At 48.1% G+C, this 24,576-nt stretch overlaps 1 protein-coding gene across 1 annotated transcript in view; it reads right to left on the minus strand.

The window, feature by feature from the left end:
* Window positions 1-777: 777 nt before the first annotated feature.
* LRRC38 (leucine rich repeat containing 38) overlaps window positions 778-24,576 on the minus strand; it is a 33,964-nt gene continuing 10,165 nt past the window's right edge. The window contains 1 exon segment of the mRNA XM_068537499.1: window positions 778-1,031. Coding sequence (XP_068393600.1) covers window positions 778-1,031 — 254 coding nt within the window.

Consider the following 24,576-nt stretch of genomic DNA (forward strand, 5'->3'; position numbering starts at 1 on the left):
TCAGTTGAGGAGGGACTCAAGGCTGAAGGAGGTGGCGGGGCAAGATGGAAGCAACTTGGCTGTACTTCAGAGGGAAGAGTGACTCTGAGCAGAGGCCATCACGATTGTACAAAAACAACTGTTCTTCCTTTACCAGTTGCTACCTCTTAGGATGAGGATCAGGGTTGGAGTTCTGTCAACAAATGTTTTTCTGACCTGCTCACCAAAATATAACAACAAACACCCTTTGGCCAGGTCTTAGCTTTTTCCTCGGTGCCATTTTAGCCAGATGTGGGGTTGTTTTCTGTGTAACACCCCAAGGTGGCCGAAGCCTATTCCAGAAGGGGCAGAAGTCCTGCTCCCATGGAGACGGACCTGAACTCCAATCCCCACCATCTAGGTTGCTGCCTCTCAGGAGGAAGGAGAAGCTGCCTGGTCCTGCGGTCCAGGTCAGAGGAATGGACGGCACAAAGTCATCTCTGCAGGTGAGAGCTGCCAGTCTTCACATCCGCTGCGCTGTTTTCAGCTGTCAGCTCTGAAACCTGACTCGGTCATCTTCTCCCCACACGCACCTCAAGCCGAGAGGCAGGTTCTCCTCTGGGGATCCTTCCTGGGCTCCTTGGCTCTGCGGATTCTAAACTCTGAAATCAGAGGTCTCAGCGGGTGCGCCCAGGGGCCAAGGCTCAGAGCAGGGGCTGCTCCGGTCACTGATGGTCAATTCTTCTCCGTTTCCAGCATTTCCCTCGGAGGAGAGCCACGGGCTGGGGTTCTGGAGAGCGAGGAAGGGGTGCGGGTGGCTCAGTCGTCCTCATCCTCGTCTTCGTCCTCAGTGTCTTTGTTGGGGGCGCACCTCTGGAAGCACTGCACCACGGTGGCCAGAAAGAAGCTGGAGATGATGGCGACGATGGACACAGCCACACCAGAGAAGATGATGACGAACAGGTCTGTGAGCGAGAGGCTGAACTTGCACTCGCTGAAGCTGGCCTCCGACAGCTCGTGCAGGAATATCCTCCTGTTCTCCACGGGCAGGGAGCACTGGATTTCGTCAAGGCCTGTGAGAAAGGCAGGCAGAATGAGAGAGCGGTTTAGGCTGCAGCCCAGGATTACCTACAAGTTAGCAAGTTGAGTGCTTACCAGGTGCAAAGCAGGCGCGTGCCCCCTAACACAAAAGGGGGAAAAAGTTGACTTGAATGCAATTTAAATGTTTTCAAAAAGCCTCAGGGTAGGGCCTTCCTGGTGGCGCAGTGGTTGAGAATCTGCCTGCCTATGCAGGGGACACGGGTTCGAGCCCTGGTCTTGGAAGATCCCACATGCCGCGGAGCGACTAGGCCCGTGAGCCACAATTACTGAGCCTGCGCGTCTGGAGCCTGTGCTCCGCAACAAGAGAGGCCGTGATAGTGAGAGGCCCGCGCACCGCGATGAGGAGTGGCCCCCACTTGCCGCAACTAGAGAAAGCCCTCGCACAGAAACGAACACCCAACACAGCCATAAAAAAAAAAAAAAAGCCTCAGGGTAATCACATGGAAGAAACCAGAATGTGCTGGTCTCCCTTACTTTAAGGCGTGGCACTCTTGATTTTGAATCACTCAGGGTGGTGATGGAAGGGAGCCTAATCTTTTTAGGGTTTAGAAGCTCTGTAGACCGTAATCCAGATCTGGTAATACCCAGTGCCCTCGGGGCAGAGGGCGGGGCAAGGCTGTGGGATGCGGAGGGGCGGTGCCAACCAATGGCAGTACCCTCCAGTTTGTAAGGCAGCTTCCCAAGAAGAATGCCAGCCTCCTTTCCACTGCCACCCAGGAGAAACTGAACAGAGGATCAGTGTAGCGCTGTAGAAACTCCACTCACTACCCTAGAAGGGTTTTCCCTTGGCAGGAGTGGGGAAAATAAATATGTAGTTATGATGCTTGCATGAACTCCTCTGTGCTTGAGAGTCACCTGACGACTATACTGAAATCCAGATTCCCGGGCTCCGCCCCCTGGAGAATCCAATTCAGCAGGCTGCACTGGGACCCCAGCCTCTGCATTTTTAAAAACCAGGTGATTCTGATGCTACTGGCCCACGAGGCACACGTGAGAAACATTATCTTCTAGCTGGTGAGAGAGACTGTGAGGGGTTTGAGGGAGAGTTCCTGGGACACCCACCCCACTACAACCAGAAGAGCCCTTGTAAACTCTGTTTTATATATTTGGGTTCCCTTTAAGATCTCACTTGAAAAGTGTTTGGCTAATTTAAAAAGAAGTTTCAAATCCACAGGTCAAAAAAAAATGTTACATCTGGGTATGTGCTGAGACAGTGCTTCATAGCAACAGCAATAAATGCAATCTAGAGCTTACCATGGGCCAGGCACTGTTCTAAGCACTTCACACATGATAAATTGTTTAATCCTCACAACTCTGTGAGATAGGTCCTGCCATCATCCCCATTTTACAGATGAGGAAACAGGCTCAGAGAGGTAAAGTAACTTGTCCAAAGCGGCACAGCTAGTAAGTGGCGACTCTGACTCAAACAGTTTGCCTCCAGAGACCTGGCCTGCAGCCACTGTGCCTCCAAATGGAACAGAAAGCAGGTGTGGGGCTGGAGAGGAAAGCCAGGAAGAGAGGGGCCAGGGGCACAGGAAGCCAACGCCATCTTCCCGTGGCTGCCACCAAGAGGAGTGGTGGTGACAGCAGTTGTCGGTCACCTGGGGGTGAGGGACATGTTCCTCGTGTAATGGATTTATGGCATTTTAGAGATACCGCTGTATGACTGCTCCTTTATCAGTTAGCTGTTCCTCTCAGGGTACCTCATCTGCCATCAAGTGAAATGGGAGGGCAGCTACGAGAATTGCAGGCTGGTGAATTTTACCCCTTCTACTTACTCATAGGATCCTAAAGCTGAGGCTTGCCTGGGACAAAGGGCCATCTGTAGATAGGGGGTCAGCTAAGGTCTAAAGGATGAGATGGAAGCAGTTATGGAAGAACAGTCCAGGTAGAGAAGAAGGAAGCTGGCAAAGAACTCAGAGTTCGGGGAACCGTGCAGCTGGGGCATCAGAGTGAGCCAAGGGGAATTCAACATGAGCTGGGGTGGGAGAGATGGGCATGTGCTGAGATGAAGTCCCTGAGAACCAGGGTCTTCAAATAAATACTATGAAGAAAGGCAGCCCACCTCCACCCCCAATCCTGTTATGGACTGGATTGTATCTCCCCCCACCCCAAATTCATATGTTGAAGCCCTAACCTCCAATGTGACTATATTTGGACATAGGGTCTCTAGGGAGGTAATTAAGGTTAAATGGGGTCATAAGGGTAGGGCCCTGATCAATAGGACGGGTGTCTTTATAAGAAGAGGAAGAGATAACAGAGAGCTCTCTCTTTCTCTTTGTGTGTGCACAGAGGAAAGGCCATGTGAAGAAACAGCAAGAAGGTGGCCATCTGCAAGCCAGGAAAAAAGGCCTCAGCAGAAACCAAGCCTGCACACACCTAGATCTTGGACTTCTAGCCTCTGGAACTGTGATAAAATAAGTTTCTGTTGTTTAAGCCACCCCATCTGTGGTATTTTGTTATGGCAACCCTAGTAGACTAACAACAATCCTCACTGGACAAGAACAAAAGATACAGACTTGTGTTAGTATTAAGCTCTAAAGACTGTTTGTTATCAAGCATAATCTGCACATCCTGATGGATATACAATATGAACTACATACAAAGTCAAGTTACTGTCATAATTTCACAAACTTCAAATATAAGAAAATGCATGATATTAAAATGCATAAAAAGGTCAGACCTGTTTTTGATCTGGAAGAGGAGAGAAAAATAAAGTAATAGTACCTAACATTCATATTGCACTTACTACCTGCAAACACTGTTCTAAGTTCTATGTGCATATTAACTCTTAATTCTCACAACTATTATTACACCCATTTTATGAATGAGAAAACTGAAGCACAGAGAATTTACACACCTTGCCTTCAGCAACACAGCTTCACAGGGATGTGAAGACACTGTTTTGACATTAAGCTCACCTGCCTGCAATTTCTGTTTATCCTTGGCGTCCTTTCAGTTCTCAGGAAACCTTCAATTATTCTCTTTTTCAGTGCTTCCTGGTTTCAGAAAGCTGCCTTCAACCCATATCCAACATAATCTGAAAGTCAGAATGATTCCTCACACCTCACTAATTAGCTGGTTTCTGTTCTGCAAAGAGCAGCCCTGCTAATTGCACAGCAATCCTGCCACCACCCTTTGGGTCCTTATTGCGTATCTTTCCTTCTAGCTCAGAAACAGAAGGTGGAGGAAGAATGACTGAGCTTCCTCCTTCCTTCTGTCCTGACTCATCTTTTATGTAGTCTATAGCCAACCCACTGATGCTCTTCTCCCCATGGGAACCGTTGCTTGGCAACCATACTCAAGTTCCCTCCTCTCCCTGAATGGATGCCTACCTTGGGTATCCAAGGAATTAGCTGGACCAAAGCTCTGCAGGTTTCTCCAGTTTACACTTGACTACGTTTTTGACTATTTCTTTTCTTAAGCCAAACTTCTGTTTACTTCTGAGCATTTTAAATGCATTTGAACAGAACAGGAGAGCTTTATGACAGAGTTATTGTGGGGTTCCCTTGCAGACATTATTTTCTTCAATGGAAAAGCAGGAAAATCAATTGACCTGCCTCTTCTTAACATCCACCCCACCCCTCCCCGCCAGCCAAGGATGTTACAAAAATAAAAAAGATGGACACCGATGGACACCATTGGACTACACGAAGCTCAGGCAGTTTCTAAAACTAAGATAATATTTGCCATTTCCAAACCCGTAACAGGTCATTATTACCGCGAGAAAAGGTCTAGAAGTCCTTTTTTCAATGAGCTGTGTTAACTGGCAAACACCACCCTGACAAAACAACACAAGCCCACAGAGCCTGCCAATTAAATCCAACCTTTGCTGGCCACGACGCCTCAAGTCGATTCTGATTTCTACGGTGTTCTTTGTGCCTTGAGATTACGCCTGGCATTTTTACAAAGCGACACTTTTAGAAACTGTCATGTCACATTTCTCTGTGGCTAGAGGAAACAGGCTTGCTTGGACAACACCACACACAAGCCCACCAGGAGTGGGAGGCTCTGGACCCACGCTCAATGGAGCCATCACAAGATACACTGACTTAATGGGTTTTCGTAGCTCACAAAGGGCAGAGAAATGACAGTCAGCAGGACCCAGCAGAGGGGGGCAGGGCACCGCTGCCGGCTGCTCTAAGGACACAGTCAAGGCCGACTGCAGAACTCAGGAGTTGGAGTAATCTGACTTTGGGGTCCCCTCTTCTCTCTTGCAGGAGCTACTCTAGACCAGGGTTTCTCAACCACGGCACTACCAACATTCGGGCCTGGATAATTCTTTGAGGTAGGAGGCTGTCCCATATACTGCAGGATGTTTATCATTATCCCTGTCCTCTACCCACTAGATGCCACTAGCATCCCCACCCAGTGTGACCATCAATAATGTCTCCAGACGGCGTCACACGTCCCCAGGAGGAGGTCAGGGAAGGAGACAGAATTCCCTGGTCGAGAACCGCTGCTTTAGACTGAAATGCTCAGCTAAGTAGGTAAACTTCTAAGGCAGGGCTGCTCTTAGCTACTAGGCCGACATTTAGTTGTTAAATGGCTTTTTAATACATGCATTAAACAAAATGGGTAAGGCTTAATGCTAGATACCAAAAAAAGAAAAGAAAAGAAAGGCGAGAGAGAAAGAAAGGACAAAAGAAAGAAGGCAGGAAGGGGGGTGGGGAGTGAGGGAGGGAGGGAAAGAGGGAGGAGAAAAAAAGAGGAAGACGCAGTCCTGGCCTCAAGGAACTTAGGTCTAATAGGGGCAGCAGGACACAAGCATAAATAGTGATATTTTAGGAGAGAGAGTGAGAAGTCGCACAAGAGGTCCAGTGAAAGCCAGAGAGAAGTTGCGAGGAGAGTGCGGGGTAGGGGTCTCTGGGAGGAGGCCCGGAGGGACAGGGGGAGGATGGGTGGTCATGAGCACGTGGAGGGGAGGAGGGGAGTCCATGTGATGCCCCTACTTGATTTGAAATGTTCTCCCTCCTTTTCTGAGCCCAGCTCCTCAGCTGTCTGAGTTAAGAATAGTGAACAAGAGCCAGTATTTATGGGGCACTTCATGTGTGCCAGGCCCTGCTCTTAGGGCTTTATACACATTAGCTCACTGAATCCTCAGGCCAACCCAAAGAGGAGCCTCTAGTCATCCCCACTTTACAGATGTTCAAACTGAGACACAGAGAAGTCAAGTGACTTGCCCAAGGCCACACCGCCAGGAAACAGACAGAGCCTAGACTGACACCAGCCACTATGCGGTCCCACCCACTTTCCCGGGCAGGGAGACCTAAGGCTGCACCAGCCCCACCCAGTGCCTCAGAACAAGTTCCCTCCTCCAGGCAGCCTCTTTGTTTTTTAAATTTTTTTAATGGTGTAAAGCATTTCTTTCTTTTTTTTTTTTAACATCTTTATTGGAGTATAATTGCTTTACAATGGTGTGTTAGTTTCTGCTTTATAACAAAGTGAATCAGTTATACATATACGTATGTTCCCATATCTCTTCCCTCTTGCATCTCTCTCCCTCCCACCCTCCCTATCCCACTCCTCTAAGGTGGTCACAAAGCACAGAGCTGATCTCTCTGTGCTATGCGGCTGCTTCCCACTAGCTATCGGTTTTACATTTGGTAGTGTATATATGTTCATGCCACTCTCTCACTTTCTCCCAGCTTACCCTTTCCCCTCCCTGTGTCCTCAAGTCCATTCTCTAGTAGGTCTGCGTCTTTATTCCCGTCCTGCCCCTATGTTCTTCAGAACCTTTTTTTTTTTTTTTTAGATTCCATATATATGTGTTAGCATATGGTATTTGTTTTTCTCTTTCTGACTTACTTCACTTTGTAGGACAGAATCTAGGTCCATGCACCTCACTACAAATAACTCAATTTCGTTTCTTTTTATGGCTGAGTAATATTCCATTGTATATATGTGCCACATCTTCTTTATCCATTCATCTGTTGATGGACACTTAGGTTGCTTCCATGTCCAGGCTATTGTAAATAGAGGTGCAATGAACATCGTGCATGACTCTTTTTGAATTATGGTTTTTTCAGGGTATATGCTCAGTAGTGGGATTGCTGGGTCGTATGGTAGTTATATTTTTAGTTTTTTAAGGAACCTCCATACTGTTCTCCATAGTGGCTGTATCAGTTTACATTCCCACCAACAGTGCAAGGGGTTCCCTTTTCTCCACACCCTCTTCAGCATTTATTGTTTGTAGATTTTTTGATGATGGCCATTCTGATGGGTGTGAGGTGATACCCCATTGCAGTTTTGACTTGAATTTCTCTAATGATTAGTGATGTTGAGCATCCTTTCATGTGTCTGTAGGCAATCTGTATATCTTCTTTGGAGAAATGCCTATTTAGGTCTTCTGCCCATTTTTGGATTGGGTTGTTTGTTTTTTTGATATTGAGCTGCATGGGCTTCTTGTAAATTTTGGAGATTAATCCTTTGTCAGTTGCTTCATTTGCAAATATTTTCTCCCATTCTGAGGGTTGTCTTTTCATCTTGTTTATGGTTTCCTTTGCTGTGCAAAAGCGTTTAAGTTTCATTAGGTCCCATTTGTTTATTTTTGTTTTCATTTCCATTTCTCTAGGAGGTGGGTCAAAAAGGATCTCGCTGTGATTTATGTCATAGAGTGTTCTGCCTATGTTTTCCTCTAAGAGTTTGATAGTGTCTGGCCTTACATGTAGGTCTTTAATCCATTTTGAGTTTATTTTTGTGTATGGTGGTAGAGAGCATTCTAATTTCATTCTTTTACATGTAGCTGTCCAGTTTTTCCAGCACCACTTATTGAAGAGGCTGTCTTTTATCCATTGTATATTCTTGCCTCCTTTATAAAAAATAAGGTGACCATATGTGCATGGGTTTACCTCTGAGCTTTCTATCCTATTCCATTGATCTATATTTCTGTTTTTGTGCCAGTACCATACTATCTTGATTACTGTAGCTTTGTAGTATAGTCTGAAGTCCAGGAACCTGATTCCTCCAGCTCCGTTTTTCTTTCTCAAGACTGCTTTGGCTATTTGGGATCTTTTGTGTTTCCATACAAATTGTGCGATTTTTTGTTCTAGTTCTGCGAAAAATGCCATTGGTAGTTTGATAGGGATTGCACTGAATCTGTAGATTGCTTTGGGTAGTATAGTCATTTTCACAATGTTGATTCTTCCAATCCAAGAACATGGTATATCTCTCCATCTGTTTGTATCATCTTTCATTTCTTTCATCAGTGTCTTATAGTTTTCTGCATACAGGTTTTTGTCTCCTTAGGTTTATTCCTAGGTATTTTATTCTTTTTGTTGCAATGGTCTTTTAAAGAGATGTTCTAGAACTCTCCAGCAACCTTCCTGGTCCCCAGGCCCTGACCTGGCATAGCCTGGAAAGGTCAAGGTGCTGGCATAGCCTCTCCCTGGTCAGGAGACGTGCTCCGTGGGTACTGTGAAGTGCAGATGTGGAGGGAAACCATCCTGTGAGTGTTCAAACAGACCCCCGGGGGGGGGCCCTGGCTCTACCTCCTGATATCCTATGACCCTGGCCCAGGCCCTGTCTCCCCAAGCACTGCCTTGTGATGATGCTGTGAGCATGTAATGCTGGGATATCTGAAAAGCTCTTACCAGGGTGCCTGGCCACCATTCAAGCTTGAAAAAGCCACTGTTAGTATCATTCAGATTTTCAAGGTTTCAAATTGTGCCCAAGCCAGACTCCAGGTATCTGATGAGGGTGCCTTTGTTAGTCAGGGTTCTCCAAAGAAACAGAACCAATAGGATGAGTATACACAGAGATACTTATTATAAGGAATTGGCTCATGGAACTATGGAGCTGACAATCCCAAGATCTGCAGTCAGGAAGCTGGAGACCCAGGAAAGCTGGTGGTATAGTTACAGTCTGAATGCCCACTGGCTCAGGACCCAGGGAGGACCAGTGTTACATTTCTATCCGAAGGCAAGAAGGAATTGATGTTCCAGCCCTAGGCAGTCATGCAGGAGGGGTTCCCCCTTACTGGAAGGAGGGTCAGCCTTTTTGCTCTAATCAGGCCTTTAACTGATTGGATGAGGCCCACCCACATTAGGAAGGGTCATCTGCTTTACTCAGTCTACTGATTCAAGTGTTAATTTCATCCCAAAACACCCTCACAGACACACCCAGAATAATGTCTGACCAAATATCAGGGCACCCACGACCCCGTCAAGTTGACACATAAAATCAACCATCACAGTGCTCTTTACACTTCCAGCAGCAGCAAGAGAGATGCTTCTCTAATTACATTAGGCTAAGGCAGAAATTTAAATGAAACTCTCCTTTCCTCTACTTGCTCAAGACATCTGAGATAGGGAGGTGGAACTCGTTAAGGATTCGCAATGTCAGAAAGATCTGCATGTCCAGAGTCATCCTGACTATACAGCTGGTGGAGGCTCCTTCTCTGCTCCTCCTCCATCTCCTCCCTCCTCCTTCTCCCTTTCCTTTTCCTTCTCTTTCTTATTCTTTGTATTTTTAAAATTTTGGTAAAATATGCATAACATAATGGTTATCATTTTAACCATTTTTAAGTGTATAAATTCATTGGCATTAAGTACATATACCATGATGTACAACCATCACCACTATTTATTTCCAAAACTTTGTCATCCCCCAAACTCTGTACCCATTAGACAGTAACTCCCCTTGCCTCATTCCCAGCCCCTGGCAACCACTCCCTACTTTCTGTCTCCATGAATTGCCTACTCATATAAGTGGAATCATACAATATTTGTCATTTTGTGACTGGCTTATTTCACCTAGCATAAGGTCTGTGAGGTCCAGCCATGTTGTGGCATGTATCAGAATTTCCTTCTTTTTTAAGGCAGAATAATATTCCATTGTATGGTGACACCACATTTTGTTTATCCATTCATCTACTGATGGGCACTTGGGTTGTCTCCACCTTTTGGCTATTGTAAATAATGCTGCTATAAACCTTGGCATACAATGGACTTGTTGAAGTCTCTGCTTTCAATTCTTTTAGGTACATAACTGAGAAGTGGAATTGCGGGATCATATTGTAATTCTACATTTAAATTTTTGACAAACCACCATAGAGATTTCCGCTATGGTTACACAGATTATAGTCCCATAAACAGTGCACAAGGGGGTACTTCCCTGGTGGCGCAGTGGATGAGATTCCACACTCCCAATGCAGGGGGCCCGGGTTCGATCCCTGGTCAGGGAACTAGATCCCGAATGCATGCCGCAACTAAGAGTTTGCATGTCACAACTAAGGAGCCCGTGTGCCGCAACTAAGGAGCTGGCAAGCTGCATCTAAGGAGCCCACGAGCCGCAGTTAAGGAGCCCACCTGCTGCAACTAAGGAGCTGGTGAGCCACAACTAAGGAGCCCTGGAGCTGCAACTAGGGAGCCTGCCTGCCACAACTAAGACCCGGAAGAACCAAATAAATAAAAATAAATAAATGAATATTAAAAAAAAGACAAAAACAGTGCACAAGGGTTCCAATGTCTCTATATCCTTGCCCACACGTGTTATTTTACATTTTAAAAAATGGCCATCCTAATGGAAGTGAAGTAGTATTCATCTTTTTGGTGGTTTTGATTTGCATTTCTCTACTGACTAGTGATATCCAGCATCCTTTCATGTGTTTATTGGCCTGCTCCTTCTTTTTAAATGAAGGCCATCGTCTCCTAAACAGCCTGCATGGGGCATTTCATCAAGGATTAGCAGCCATGTTTTAAAAGGTTGGTCCCAGGTAAGTCAAACCTGGGTAGAAAATAGGGCTGAGAAACCCTGGGGGAGACCCAGAGGCACGCTGGACAGATTTCTGAAAAGGAAGACTAGGCATATCTCCCAATCCAGTATCATTCACCTACTACTTCCTGAGCCTTCATTCATGCCCTAAGCTGGGAAGAATGTGTGTGCAGGGAGTGGGTAGCATTTATTGAGCACATGTTATGTTCTGATGCGGTGCCCGCCCCTTAACACACGTCATTTATAGTTGACCTCCATCTGGGAGGTGAGCGGCATTATCCTCAATTCACAGCTGAGGAAGCAGTGTCTCAGAAATCTTTGGCAATTCACGTACTGTTAAATAGGGAAGGCCAAATTCAAACTATCCTCTCAGTTTGTTTTACTCCAAAGCCTGTGTTTTTCCCGTCACTCTATGTTGTCTGTAATGCTGAAGAAAGTGACATCCTCAGCCTCAGGAAGCTTATAATCTGACAGAGGAGCCCAAACTAAAATACATCAAGCAATGGGGAAGGAAGACAATATATGACTGAGATTCGACTTTGGGCTTTACAAATTCAGAGAATGAAGAGCCAGGGTGTGTGGAAGGTCTGGTAATACTCATCCCTATTTATGGAATGAACACATACCTTTGAGTTCAGGGGATTACTGGGGAGGAATGAGAAAGGCATTGCAGGCAAGAGGCCCGGGTGGAATCTGGAAGTGTGGGTGAGAATGACATTAGAGGCGCCCTCCTGGGCTAGAATAGCGCCCCCCAAATACAATATCTTCCCAAATGGCTGCCACTGGCTGATGTCCAGTGGCCGCGTGTGGAGTTGATCGAGCATCTGAGGATCTGAGAATCTGGATTAAGAGATGAAAGGATGGCAACCCTGAGCCAGGCTCAGGCTGCAAAAGATTTTGTGTGTGTGTGTCAAAGCAACAATAGTGGTCTTTTATCTTAAGAATCTAAAAAAAATTCAAATCAGCAGATAAGGCAATGTTGTCACTTGGAGACAACCGTCAGGCTGCCCTAATGAGACATGACACATGCTGTGAGCCTGCTCACTCATTCGTGTCACCTGCTGGCCCCTGTGCAGGCATGTGAGTGTGTAACTCCCTGGGGCAGTGGGTTTCTGCCTCTCCTGCATCCCAGAGGCAGCCAGGGATTGCAAGGCATGGGCATAAGTTTAGGGTAAGACCATCCGCCTGTGACTAAGATCTCTCGGAAGCCTAGAGTCTACAGCTATGATCCTCAGGCTTTTGACTTTTACATAATGGCAAAATTTTTTTTTAAAATAAGAAATAGAGGAGACTGACACAGGGCTGCAGCTGATAATTCTTCTCAGGACGTTAAACACACACACGCCATCATCATTTTATAAAAGAGAGAACGTTTGTACACCATTAAAGTTAAGAAAGGCAGGATAACAGCAAATCAGTTAATACATTGGCCTTAAAAAACACTCACCACAGTGCCCTCATTGCTCTCATTTTGCCTGGAAAAAAATGACCACTGATAAAGGGCCTCATTTGGGAAGCAACATCATATTCCGTACTCTCTATCCCACCTGGAACAAGAGCCCGGGGACCGCTTCCTTATTCTTCAAGACCAGAGGTACAGCTGCAAACTACAGCTCCAGGCCCAAATCGCCCTTCCTTCCCTCTCCCATATGTATCTGTAAATAAAGTCTTATTGGAACACAGACAGACCCACTGGTTTACACATTATCTAAGGCTGCTTTCGAGCTACAATGGCAAGTTTGAGTAGTTGCAAGAGATTCTCATTCTCAAGAGATGGCTCACGAGGCCTAAAATATTTACTATCCAGCCCTTAATAGAAAGTTTGCCAACTCCCGTTCAAAACTCAACCCAGGAAACGCCTCCTCTGGGAAGCCTGCCCTGAATGCTTCCTGTGTTCCCCCTTCCCGTGAATCAGACCCCTCCCTTCTTGGCCCCCCACACCTCCTCCAAAAAAGTCAACTCCTCCACGGGGCGGCCTGAGTCTCTCACGTCTGCAGACACAGCTGCCAGCTCAGGGCCTGGCACACAGCACACGAACATCAGGAAAACCGGGAAAATCTAAAACAACTCAGAAATATCTGGGTGAGAAGGATCCTGGTGCATGGTTCCCAGCCGGGGTCCTGCAGGTGGGCTGGGGTTCTGTAAGCAAGGACCAGTTGTCAAAAGGCCAATCAGTCACTTGTTTGTGAGAAGGCCGCAGGGGCTATTTACTCAAACATGCAATTTGGTAGAAAAATCTTTCAAACTCAGGGTCTGGAAACATTAATACAATACGTTCTTTAGTGGCAAAAATGTTAGGAGCTATCAATTTTTGTGATTTCTCTGTCTTCTTCAGTGAAGTGCATCCAAGACGCGGAGACCTCTTCCTATTTATTACACATGATTTCTGAAATAATACTAGTAATAGCTAGTGGGTTCGATAGATAACTCAGTTCCCGCCCTGAGTTTAGAACTGAATGATTGAGAGACATGGGACTCAGAGGAAATAGGTGAGAACGTCAGTTTTGTTACTGATAAAACTGCAGGAACTTACGCTGTCTTCCTGTGTCTACCCTACTGGCTGCCCCAATTCTCCCTTCAGCAGCCAGAATGAGTCTTTTACAGAAAAACTTATATCCCATCATTCTCCTGCTCAACACCTCCCACCACCACCGCCACTAAGGCTCCTCATCTTTCCCAAAGTGAAATCCACGGTCCTTACCACTGTTTCTGCAAACCTCTCACTCCACCTTGCTTGCCATTCCTCAGACACCCCATGCACAGGCCTACCTCAGGGCCTTTGCACCTGTTCCCTCTGCCTGGCTCACTCTATTTCCTTAAGGTCTCTGCTCAGATGTCACTTTATCAGAGACGATGTCACTTTATCAGAGCCCCAGCCCCACGATCACTCCCCATCCCCTGTACCTGGCTTTGTTTTTCTCTATGGGACCACCTGACATGGTATATGTGTATCTATCTGTTTATTTCCTGCTTCCCTGCCCCTCTCCACTCACTTGTCAGCTCTGGGAAGTCGGGCTTTCGGTTTTGTTCCCTGCTGTATTCCCAGTACCTAGAACTTTCAAAAGTATTTTTGAATGATGTATGAATAAAGACAGGATTGGAGAGTGTGGCTTAGCTGCGTGGCCACAGAGGGGTTCCTAGACCACCTCCCCAAACAGACCGTCCATCCCACCTAATGGCTGATGGTGCTGGACAAGCACAGGTCCCTCCCTTGCAAGACAGACGTCCTTTACCCTAAATTCATCGCCATATACCTTGCAGCTCGCTAGGAGGAGGAAGAAGCTGTATGTATTTCTCCCGTGCTTTTCCCTCTTGGGAGGTGGAAACATTCACCGCTCTTTGGACACAGGTGGAGCAGAACACAGAATGCTGGATAGTCTTCTAAGCGTTGCACTGTCTACACTCCTCTAATCCATAAAACAAGCTCTGTGGCTAGTACTATAGTGACCCCGGTCAGCAGACAAAGAAACTGAATGCTACTTCTGTGACGTGCTTCCGGTTCTCCAGCTGAGAAATGATGGAGCCAGGATTCGGAGTCAGGCGGTCTGACTCCAGAGCCTATGCTGTTAGCTATTACCCTCCCCTATTGTCTTAAAAATGCTTGCACAAGTTATTGTGGGGATACTGAGACCCAGTGAGTCACAGACTTAAGCCAAAGCTTCATAGGAAACTTGTAAACCCAGTTTGGAACCCACGTCACCTCCAGGGGTGGCCCAAGCCCAGAGTACTCCATGGGGAGAGGTCATTCTAAAGGGTCTGGGTGTTGTCGTATTTCCTAGGACGGCGGTAACAAATTATCACAAACCAGGTGGCTTAAGACAAATTCGTTCTCTCATAGTTCCTGAGGCCGGAAGTCCAAAATTAAAGTGCCAGAGGACCAGGCTCCCTCTGAGGGCTCTAGGGGAGAATCCTTTCTGGCCTTTTCCAGCTCCTGGTGGCTCGTGGCATTCCTTGGCTTGTGGGAGCATCACTCCAATCTCTGCCTCTGTCTTCATGTGGCTTTCTGCTCTGTATCTCTTCATATCTCTCTCTTTCTCTTACAAGGACACCTGTCATTGGATTTAGGGCCCATCCTAAATCCAGGATGATCTCACCTCGAGATCCTTAACTCAGTTATATGGACAAAGACTCTTTTTCCAAATAAGGTCACCTTCATAGGTTCCAGGCATTAGGGCTTGGACGTATCCCTTTGAAGGATGCAATTCAACCCCGTCCAGGTGTCTCACGTGTAACAGTCATTTGTCGTCCTTCAGCTTCTCACCTCCATCTCTCCTCATTTGGAGTCTGCTCCCAGATTTCATTTTGGGCAATCACCTCTCATCCTGTGGGTACGTCTTAGTGCGACTTTCTTCAAATGCATGGCCCCTCACCAGCGTCTCTCTGTCCCAAAACACTGAATCTTGAGTGGACTGACCAAAAAGTATGGCCGGAGCCCGTTCAATCCAGCAGCCCCACCCTGGAGAACTCCTCAACTGGTTTTTGCTTTCCAGACTCCCAGGGCTGCCTCATTCTTTTCTGAGCCTGCTTCCCAGCTTTCTCTTCAGTCCTGTGAATTACCTGACATACCTGCAATGAGTCCTTTTCTTGCTTACATTAACCAGAGCTGGCTTCTGCTGTTTACAGTCAAGAGGCCCAATTAACCAATGGATTATATGAAAACAGAGTTCGAGGATGAGCCAGACACCTGTCCTGTCAGCCCCTGCTCCACAGTCACAAATCATCGCACTCTGCCCTGCTGTCCCACAAAACCACGTGTTTGGTGGTTCCAGGCTCTCGAGGAAGTGCGATTGATTCTGTGCAACCCGTCTCCCCTCCTAGGGAGACAACCCAGGCAACAGGCACGACTGATGGGAAGCTGAGCTCCTACCTTCTGTCTTGTTAGGGGTCTTCCTCCAACACAGACTGACCTTCCACTAAAACCAAGTGGGCTCTGGCTCGTTTGGGTCCAGGCAGAACGTGGTTCACCGCTCCTTTGCTTCAGAACTACCTCTTTCTTCTCCACCAGGCACACTCCGAAGAGGTGGGCCATTCCTCGTGCAGGGTGGCATGGCTCCCTGCCTGCTGCCGCCCTTCCTGGTCCTCTCCCCTTGACTGATGACTTCTCCCCAGCAGCTGACACCTGAGCCAGAGAGGGTGAATTGCTGCCACTCTCCCGAAATAGATGGTGACACAGCAGAAGGCAGACTAAGATTAATCTCTCGCCCGTGCCAACAAACAGGCCTGCAGCCAGAGGCTCTCTTGGGGCCTTTCCCCTGATCTGGCCTCTCGGGAACTGCCTAATGACAGACTCTCCTAAGCGCTTTTTGTCATTAAAAATATATTTTTGCTTTCCTAATTCCACTTATTATGCAAAGCCTCTGTATACACTGAAACAATAGAAGTAAACAAAAAGAAGCGGGATAAAGGAACTCATAAATACATGTTTAACACACTGGCTCACACCTTGCTAGATTTTTCCTTCTGTGTGTGCATGTACATAAATCCCCAGAGTAGAAATACACTCCGCCACTCTGGTGGATAACCATTCTGGGAGCATCCTTCATTCCACCAATATAATCATCAAACATCGTTTGTAATGACTACAGGGTATTTTATTGTGCAGATGAGCCATGATTTACTTGCCCAATCACAGAATGTTTCCAGTTTTTTTTCTTACTAGAAGCAAAGCTGCTACGAGTACCACGTACACACTTTAAATTATTTCCCCAAGACACATTCTGCCAAGTTGGAGGTTGTGTGAGAGTCCCTGAACTCACGCCAACAATGGATTTTGTCACCTTTTCATCTTTGCCAACCTGATAAGCCATAAAAGTGCACACTGGTGATGGAGTTTGCATTTCTCTGATTACCAGTAGAGCTGACCATTGTATGGTGTGCTCACCACCCACTTGGAGTTGTTTTCCTGTAAAGTGCCCGTCCAAGACCTGTGCTAAGAGCTTCGCAAGTCTTACCAAGGTATGAGAAGGCCCTGATGACAAGAGGCACTGGGGAGAGAGTCAGGCTGATCCCCTCCACCCAGCTCACTGCTGGAGCTACAACTCCCAGGGAAGGGGCTTCCCTGTCCCACACGCAGAGGAAGGACACTGTCCAGGACCGCTGCTGGTGGTCCCATGGCTCTTTTTTTTTTTTTCAATTTACTTTTGGCTGTGTTGGGTCTTCGTTGCTGTGCGAGGGCTTTCTCTAGTTGCGGCAAGCGGGGGCCGCTCTTCATCGCAGTGCGCGGGCCTCTCACTGTCGCGGCCTCTCTTGTTGCGGAGCACAGGCTCCAGACGCGCAGGCTCAGTAGTTGTGGCTCACGGGCCCAGTTGCTCTGCGGCATGTGGGATCTTCCCAGACCAGGGCTCGAACCCGTGTCCCCTGCATTGGCAGGCAGATTCTCAACCACTGCGCCACCAGGGAAGCCCGGTCCCATTGCGCTTGCCCGGAGTTCTCCACTGGCTCTTCCACCCTCCTCTTCTGCTCATTGGAGTAAGAGGGCTCAGCCTGGGCTGGTGAAACACCCAGCCAGGCCCTCCCTGCCAGCCTTCCGGAACCCAAACCCAAAGGACCGGGAGAAAGCAGCAGCTTTGGTCCTTTCACATGCACAGCCAGACTTTCAGCCTCCTGATTTCACAGCATCATACAAAGTTAGACTTGAAGGTGCCTTGGACAGCTAATACCCCTCCCCAACCTCTCTCCTTTACTTTACAGATGAGAGGCCCAGAGAAGTTATACAACTTGTCTAAGGTCACATGGAGTCTGGACAGAACTCAGGTCTCCTGACTCCCCGTTTAGTACTCTTTTGAGGCATCAGGTTCTTAGTTCACTACAAGCACCTGGAGTTGCATGTGCTGTGGCCCCTGCTGCAGCCACTTCGTGTTACACAGGAAGACTGCACGAGGGGGCATCGCAGATGGCAGGCAGGGCTTGCTCATGTTTCTGGGGAGCAGGAAGCCGGGGAACACCAGCTCACATTTTTTATAGTGCTGACCTTTGCTCCCTACCACCACTTTCATTAAGTATCACCACATAGGGGAAAATTCCCAGCTCTCCTCACTGTATCAGCCGGCAGACACTTCATCTGATTAAGTAATCAGCTGATTTCTACTAGAGGAAGACGCATCTGCAGCATTGGGTCAAGGGCACCTGCTTGGTCCTGGCTCCGCAGAGCATGTCCTGTAGAAGGGGCAGCATGGAAGAGTGGATCCTGCACCAGGGTTGGACCTGTGTCTGCTGTCCTCCACTCCAGCCTGACTCCCACCCCGAACCTCAGGACACTGACATTAGTCACACACACAAGCATGGAAAACTGACTGACTCACAATGCGGTTTTCCCAGACTGTCCTCCCCTGGTAAGAAATGAGCAGAGATGATCCTGACAGCTTACACTTTTATTCTCTGGGAAGCTTGCAAGCATTTCCACTATCACCACCACTGCCATCATCTTGACCATCACCACCATTGCTACATCCACCATCTCTGCCGTGATGTCCACCTCGGCCAAGTCCACCATTTCCAAAGTGATGCCCACTCCCCCATGTCCTCCACCTCCACCCTGACGTCCACCTCCGCATGTCCACCATTTCCACCCTGACGTCCACCTCCGCATGTCCACCATTTCCACCCTGATGTCCACCTCCCCATGTCCACCATCTCCACCCCGACGCTCACCTCCCCCATATCCACCGTCTCCACCCCGACGCCCACCTCCCCACGTCCGCCGTCTCCACCCCGACGCCCACCTCCCCCACGTCCGCCGTCTCCACCCCGACGCCCACCTCCCGCACGTCCGCCGTCTCCACCCCGACGCCCACCTCCCCACGTCCGCCGTCTCCACCCCGACGCCCACCTCCACTAGTTCTACCACCATCACCACCAGCACTGCCACTTCCATCATCCATTACAGACATCTGTTACAAGTTGGGCCCTGGGCTGAGGACACCGACCTGTGTCTAGTTATTGTAACTGATGAACTGGTTAGAACCTTCCGGCAAGGCCAGCATGAGGAAGTCTAAGAGTGGCCCCGTGAGTCTGGTACCTCCCACTACTCATGGTGATTGACGCTCCATGCTGCTCAGACACCCACTGGGCCTCCCTCCTTAGACCTGCCCCTCTGAGCACCCAGTGTCCCAAGTTACTCTCTGCCAGTGGGCTCACTGGCCAGCTGCAAGAAGCCGTCCTGGGGGTGAGAAGGGGTGTGTGTGTTAAGGGGGCCCCTCAGATTTCACTGTGGAGATGACGTTCTGTGGGGGAAGTAATATTTATTGAAACTCATCATTTGCCAGGAACTACGATGAGTACTTCACCATTACCGCGTCATTTACTCCTCTTTCTCCACAGCCCTTTTGAAGAGTGGTTCTCATCTGGGGGTGATTTTGCCCCTCAGTGGGCATTTGACGATGTCTGGAGATATTTTTGGTTCTCACACTAGGTGGGGTGCTATTGGCATCTAGTGGGTAGAAGAAGGGATGTTACTAAACACCCAACAGTGCCAGGATGACCCCCAAGGCAAAGAATTAGCCAGGCCATAATGCCAATAGTGCCGAGGTTGGGATGCCTGCTTTGGAGTATTTTTTTTGTAGTCCCATTTTTCTAATTTAAATTTTGTGGTAAAATATACATAACGTAAAATTTGCCATCTTAACCATTTTTTTAAAATTTATTTATTTATTTTTGGCTGTGTTGGGTCTTCGTTTCTGTGCGAGGGCTTTCTCTAGTTGCGGCAAGCGGGGGCCACTCCTCATCGCGGTGCGCGGGCCCCTCACTATCGCGGCCTCTCTTGTTGCGGAGCACAGGCTCCAGACGCGCACGCTCAGTAGTTGTGGCTCACGGGCCTAGTTGCTCCGCGGCATGCGGGATCTTTCCAGACCAGGGCTCGAACCCGTGTTCCCTGCATTGGCAGGCAGATTCTCAACCACCGCGCCACCAGGGAAGCCCTTAACCATTTTTAAGTGTGCAGATCTGTGGCATAAAGTACATTCACACTGTTGTGCAACTATCACCACCATCCATCTCTAGAACTCTTTTCGTTCTGCAAAACTAAATCCCTGTTCCCATTAAACACTAATCCTCCATTCTTCCCTCCTCCCAGACCCTGGCAACCACAGTTCTGTGTCTATGAATTTGCCTCTTCCAAGGCGCCTCAGATAAGTGGGATCACACAGTATTTGCCCTTTTATGACTGGCCCCGTTCACTTACCATCATGTTCTCAGGTTCATCCATGTTGTAGCGTGTGTCAGAATTTCCTTCCTTTTAAGGCTGAATAATATTCTGTTGTATGGATGGACCACATTTTGTCTATCATTCGTCCATCGATGGACACTTGTGTTGCTCTCACCTTTTGGCTATTGTGAATAATGCTGCTAGAACATGGATGCAAACGTGGGGTAGGTTTTAGATGCAGAGACTGGGGCTCTAAGAAGCTGTGTGACTTACCTGAAGTCACACAACTCGTCTGTGAGGGTCTGGATTTAAGGGCAGGCCTGGCTGTCACCACAGCCCATCCTCTCTCCACGATACCACGGTGTCCTCAGTCTTGACCGGGCTCACTCACATATGGGTCGTTGGTTGGACTTCACTTGCCTGCCTCTCTCCGGAGTGACCTGATGGCTGCCCCATCTGTGCTACTGTGACAACCACTCCAGGACGTCTTCCCACGAGCGCTGGCACTTCCCTCTCAACCCATAAAGCTCTCTCGATGCCCCGGATGGCTCCGAAACAATTTACCAACACAGAAATTCTGATTTTTCTGGGAAGTCAGGAACCAGGCTGGTTTTTTTTTTTTTAGATTTATGCTTCCTCTGGCAGCAGGCACCAGGGGGAGCCCCAGGATCCCGGTGGCAGACACCTTCACCCTGCAGTTTTCAGCAGGTCCTGGCACTGTGGCAACTGCTATCACTGGGGCCAGAGTTGTGGGCTGTTGGGAAGTGACTTCAGGGTGCGGCATTTGGGGGCGTGGTCGTTAGAAACAACCTGTGCAGGTGGAGCGGATGCACCATTATCTGACCCTCTCCTTTCACAGGTGGAGAAACCGGCCTGGGGAAGTGAAGGTACTTCCCCGTGGTGACAGAAAAATGCCCCCCAAATGACCACGTCCTAATCCCTGGAATCTGAGAAAATGTTACCTTGGAAGATATGATTAAGTTCAGGGCATGGATTGTCCAGGTGGGTCCAATGTAGTCACAAGGGTCCTTATAAGAGGGAGGAAGGTCAGAGTCAGAGAGGAGATGTGAGGATGGAAACAGAGATCAGAATAATTCGGGGCCATTTGCAGAGCCCACCAGCTGGCCGTTCCTCCTTATAGAGTGTCAAAATCAGTCTCCTTGTAGTTCGCAACCGTGGGTCCATCTTCGGAGGCCAAAACAAGTTTCTCACATTCAATGACAGCTCTTCAGACATCAGGAGACAGGGGCTATGTCCTTCCACGTCTGTCCTTAGTTGAACATCCATTTTCCTATGTCAGTATGGTCTTATTCTCCAAATACAAAGAGTCTCTGGCAATTTCCAACAGACAGGAAGCCCAGGTAACTGCTTACAAGCTGCAATTTGATGAGGCCTGGGGGCTCCGACCTTCCCTCCAGGCCTCCCCGCATCTGAAATTCTACACAGACTGTGCCTCCATAGTGAGCAGAGGTCCCTTCCTTCTGCCTTTACTGTATTTATTCCTGGTTAACCCTGAAGTCACTAACACTTTGATGAGAATTAGTTTACCAAACTGTTTTCTCTAAGCGAGGCGGATGGTTCTGGAGGCCACCTCCTCTCTGCTCTTCTCCCCTTTACCTGTGTTAGCACCCATCACTGAGTCATTCATTCAGTCAACAAATACATATTGAGCACCTAATATAGGCCAGCTCTGGGGTAAAAACATTTGTGACTACAATTTAGTGAGGGGAACCAGACAGACCACGAGTAAATCAGTAATATGTATTATGCAGCAGATGGTGACAGGTGTTATGGAGAAAGAGAAGCAAAGTGGGGAGGGAAGGAGAGCTGGAAGCGGCGGGTTGCAGGATTCAGTGGGGCTGGGAGGAAAGGCTTGGTGAGAAAATGGTATTTGAGCAAGCGGCTAAAAGGAATGAGGGAGAAAGTCATGTGGACAGCAGGAAAAGGTGCTCCAGGTGGAGGGAGCAGCAAGTGCAAAGGCCCTGAGGTTGAAATATGCCTGGTGTGTTTGGGGAACAATAAGGGGTCTGGGTGCCTGGATCAGAGTGAATGAAAGGGGAGTGGTAGGAAATTAGGCCAGAAAGAAAGGAGGAGGTCAGATCATGGGGGTGGGGGGGCTGCTTATAAGCCCCTGGAAGAACCTTGGCTTCTAATCTCAGTGACATGGGAGTTACTGAAGAGTTCTGAGCAGAGGAAGGACATGACTTGATATCTGTCTGGCAAGCAGGGAGGGGTCATTGTTCCAGATACAGCTCTCAGAAGAGCAGAAAGTAGGAGTCGAACTTGCTTTCAACAGGTGTTTCGTCTACTCTGGTTTCCACTAATATGTTCAAGTCACCTTTGATTTCCTCCAAGTCAAGGTTCTGAGTTGGCAAGACTCACTAAGTTTGGTTCTGCACCTAAAGCAGGAGCTGTGGACCTGAGAGGGTGGGCTTGTGGATAAAGGACCTGGTTCTGACATGATATTTAAGAAGCCATGCAATGGTTGGTGACAAAGACCCTGGCTCATCCCTCCCTCTATCACTTCTTGGCTGGTGACCTTGGCCAAGTTACATTAACCTGTCTGTGCCTTGGAGTTCTCACCTGTAAAATGGGGTGCGCCTGGCACTGACCTCTTTGGAAGACACTCATAGACTTAGAGCTACACTGTCCACTACAGTAGCCACCAGCCACATGTTGAGAACTTGATCACGGCCAGTCTGGACTTAGATGTACTGTAAGTATAAAACACACCCAGATTTTGAAGACTTTGTGTGAAACAAAGAATGGAAAAATATCTCATGGATGAGTTTTCTATTGATAAGTTGAAAGAATAACATTTTGGATATGCTGGATTAAATAAAATACTGAAATTCATTTCACCTACTCGTTTGATTTATTTAAATGTGGCTACTAGCAAATTTAAGATTCTAGACATGCTTTGAATTCTATTTCTACCGGGTGGAGCTGCCCTGGAGCGCTTAGCTCAGGGCCTGGCACACAGTAGACACGCAATAAATGGAGCCAATGGGAGCAGCCTGCTCAGGGCAGGAAGCAGGGACAACCCTCAACCACATAAACAAGAGCCCGATTTGTTCCTTTAGTACCTTATTTTCCCACGTGCAAAGGAAGTGAAGCAATTGGTTCTTGACATCATAAAATCCAAGGGCTGGATGCCATTTTGGAGGCTACCAAATCCATCCCCCTGCCTCTGGCAAAGAGGGTGGTTATCATTATCTCCTGCAGTATCTTCCCAGGGCTGCCGTAACACAGCACCACAGACTGGGGGCTTTACAACAGAAATGTATTGTCTCATGGTTCTGAAGTCTAGAGGTCTGAGATCAAGGTGTGGGCAGGGCTGGTCCCTTCTGAGTGCTGTGAGAGAGAGGCTGCTTCCTCTCTCCTAGCATCTGGTGGTTTGTTGGCAATTTTTGGCGTTCCTTGGCTTGTAGATGCATCACTGAGCTCAACCTTCACCTTCATCTGGTGTTTTTTTCTGTGTCCATCTGTGTTCAAACCTCCCCTTTTTTATAAGGACACCAGTCATACTGGATTAGGGCCCACCCTAATGACCTCATCCTGCTCAATTATATCTGCAATGACCCTTGTATTAATCATGATTTTTACATTCTATATTTTATTTAGCTTTGGCATCTTGGGGCCTTGCCACCAGGGATGGAGTGTCCCTCCCGGGGTTGGCCAGTTCCTAGAGACAGTAAATCCTCATCAGTGAGCACACCCTTGATATGCAAAGCTACCAACCCGAGTCCATACCCCACCCACCTCCTTTTATCAGGTTCTTGCAGTCTGAGACACTATCTCCCTGCCCTAAATCACCGCAGGGCCAGGTACTAGACAGCTAAGGATCACCCTTTTAGCCAGAGCCTCCTGAAATTATTCAAACTAGCCGACCCTTAACCTCCCTCCTCTGCTTACCCTGCCTTGCCCATTCCTTCCTGCAAAAACCACAATAAAGACTCTCACCTGTTTTTCCTTTCATTCCTTCTGTCTCCTGACCATCCCTAGTGGTTCCAAGTGTGGCCCTGCACGGCTTCCACTCTTCCTATTTCTAGAGATCTGTGAGTATAAAACTTCATCCTTCAAGACAGTTATTCTGCAGGCCCCCATTTTCTCCTAAAGCTCTTTTACATCAGGATTTCCCTGATCTTCCAAATAAACCTTGGGGTTACAGATGAGGGAACCACAGCCCAGACAAGTCAGGTGACCTGCCCAGGTCAAGGAGGTGGCAGCAGGTCCAGGGTGTCCCGACTGTCAGCTCTAAGCTCTCAGCCCCTCAATGGGACCATGTGACATCTTCATCTCTGATGCAGACGATCATTTATGTTGGTTATGTTTAAAAAGAGACATCACCTCGTTGGTGTCTTGTGCAAAAGCGATGCCATTCTTTCTAATAATGTGAGAGGAGGGCCTTTTCTTCACATGAAGCGGGAGAAGAGAGGAACATACTTTTGCACCTACTGATTTGAAAGAGAGCTACCGGGATGATGGGGCCTATATGCCAAGGGAACCCACCCAGGAAACCTGTGCTGGGAGCTGGGGGCGAGCGGCTTCCAGACCCTCTCATCCCACGACCTGGAGGAGGCTGGCTGGGGAGGGCAGAGAGCAAGCCAAAGTCAGAGCTAGAAGAGGCCTTCGAGGTCATCTAGCCCCAGGGTCTAGGG

This window comes from Eschrichtius robustus, chromosome 3, assembly GCF_028021215.1.
Source record: "Eschrichtius robustus isolate mEscRob2 chromosome 3, mEscRob2.pri, whole genome shotgun sequence".
NCBI lineage: Eukaryota > Metazoa > Chordata > Mammalia > Artiodactyla > Eschrichtiidae > Eschrichtius > Eschrichtius robustus.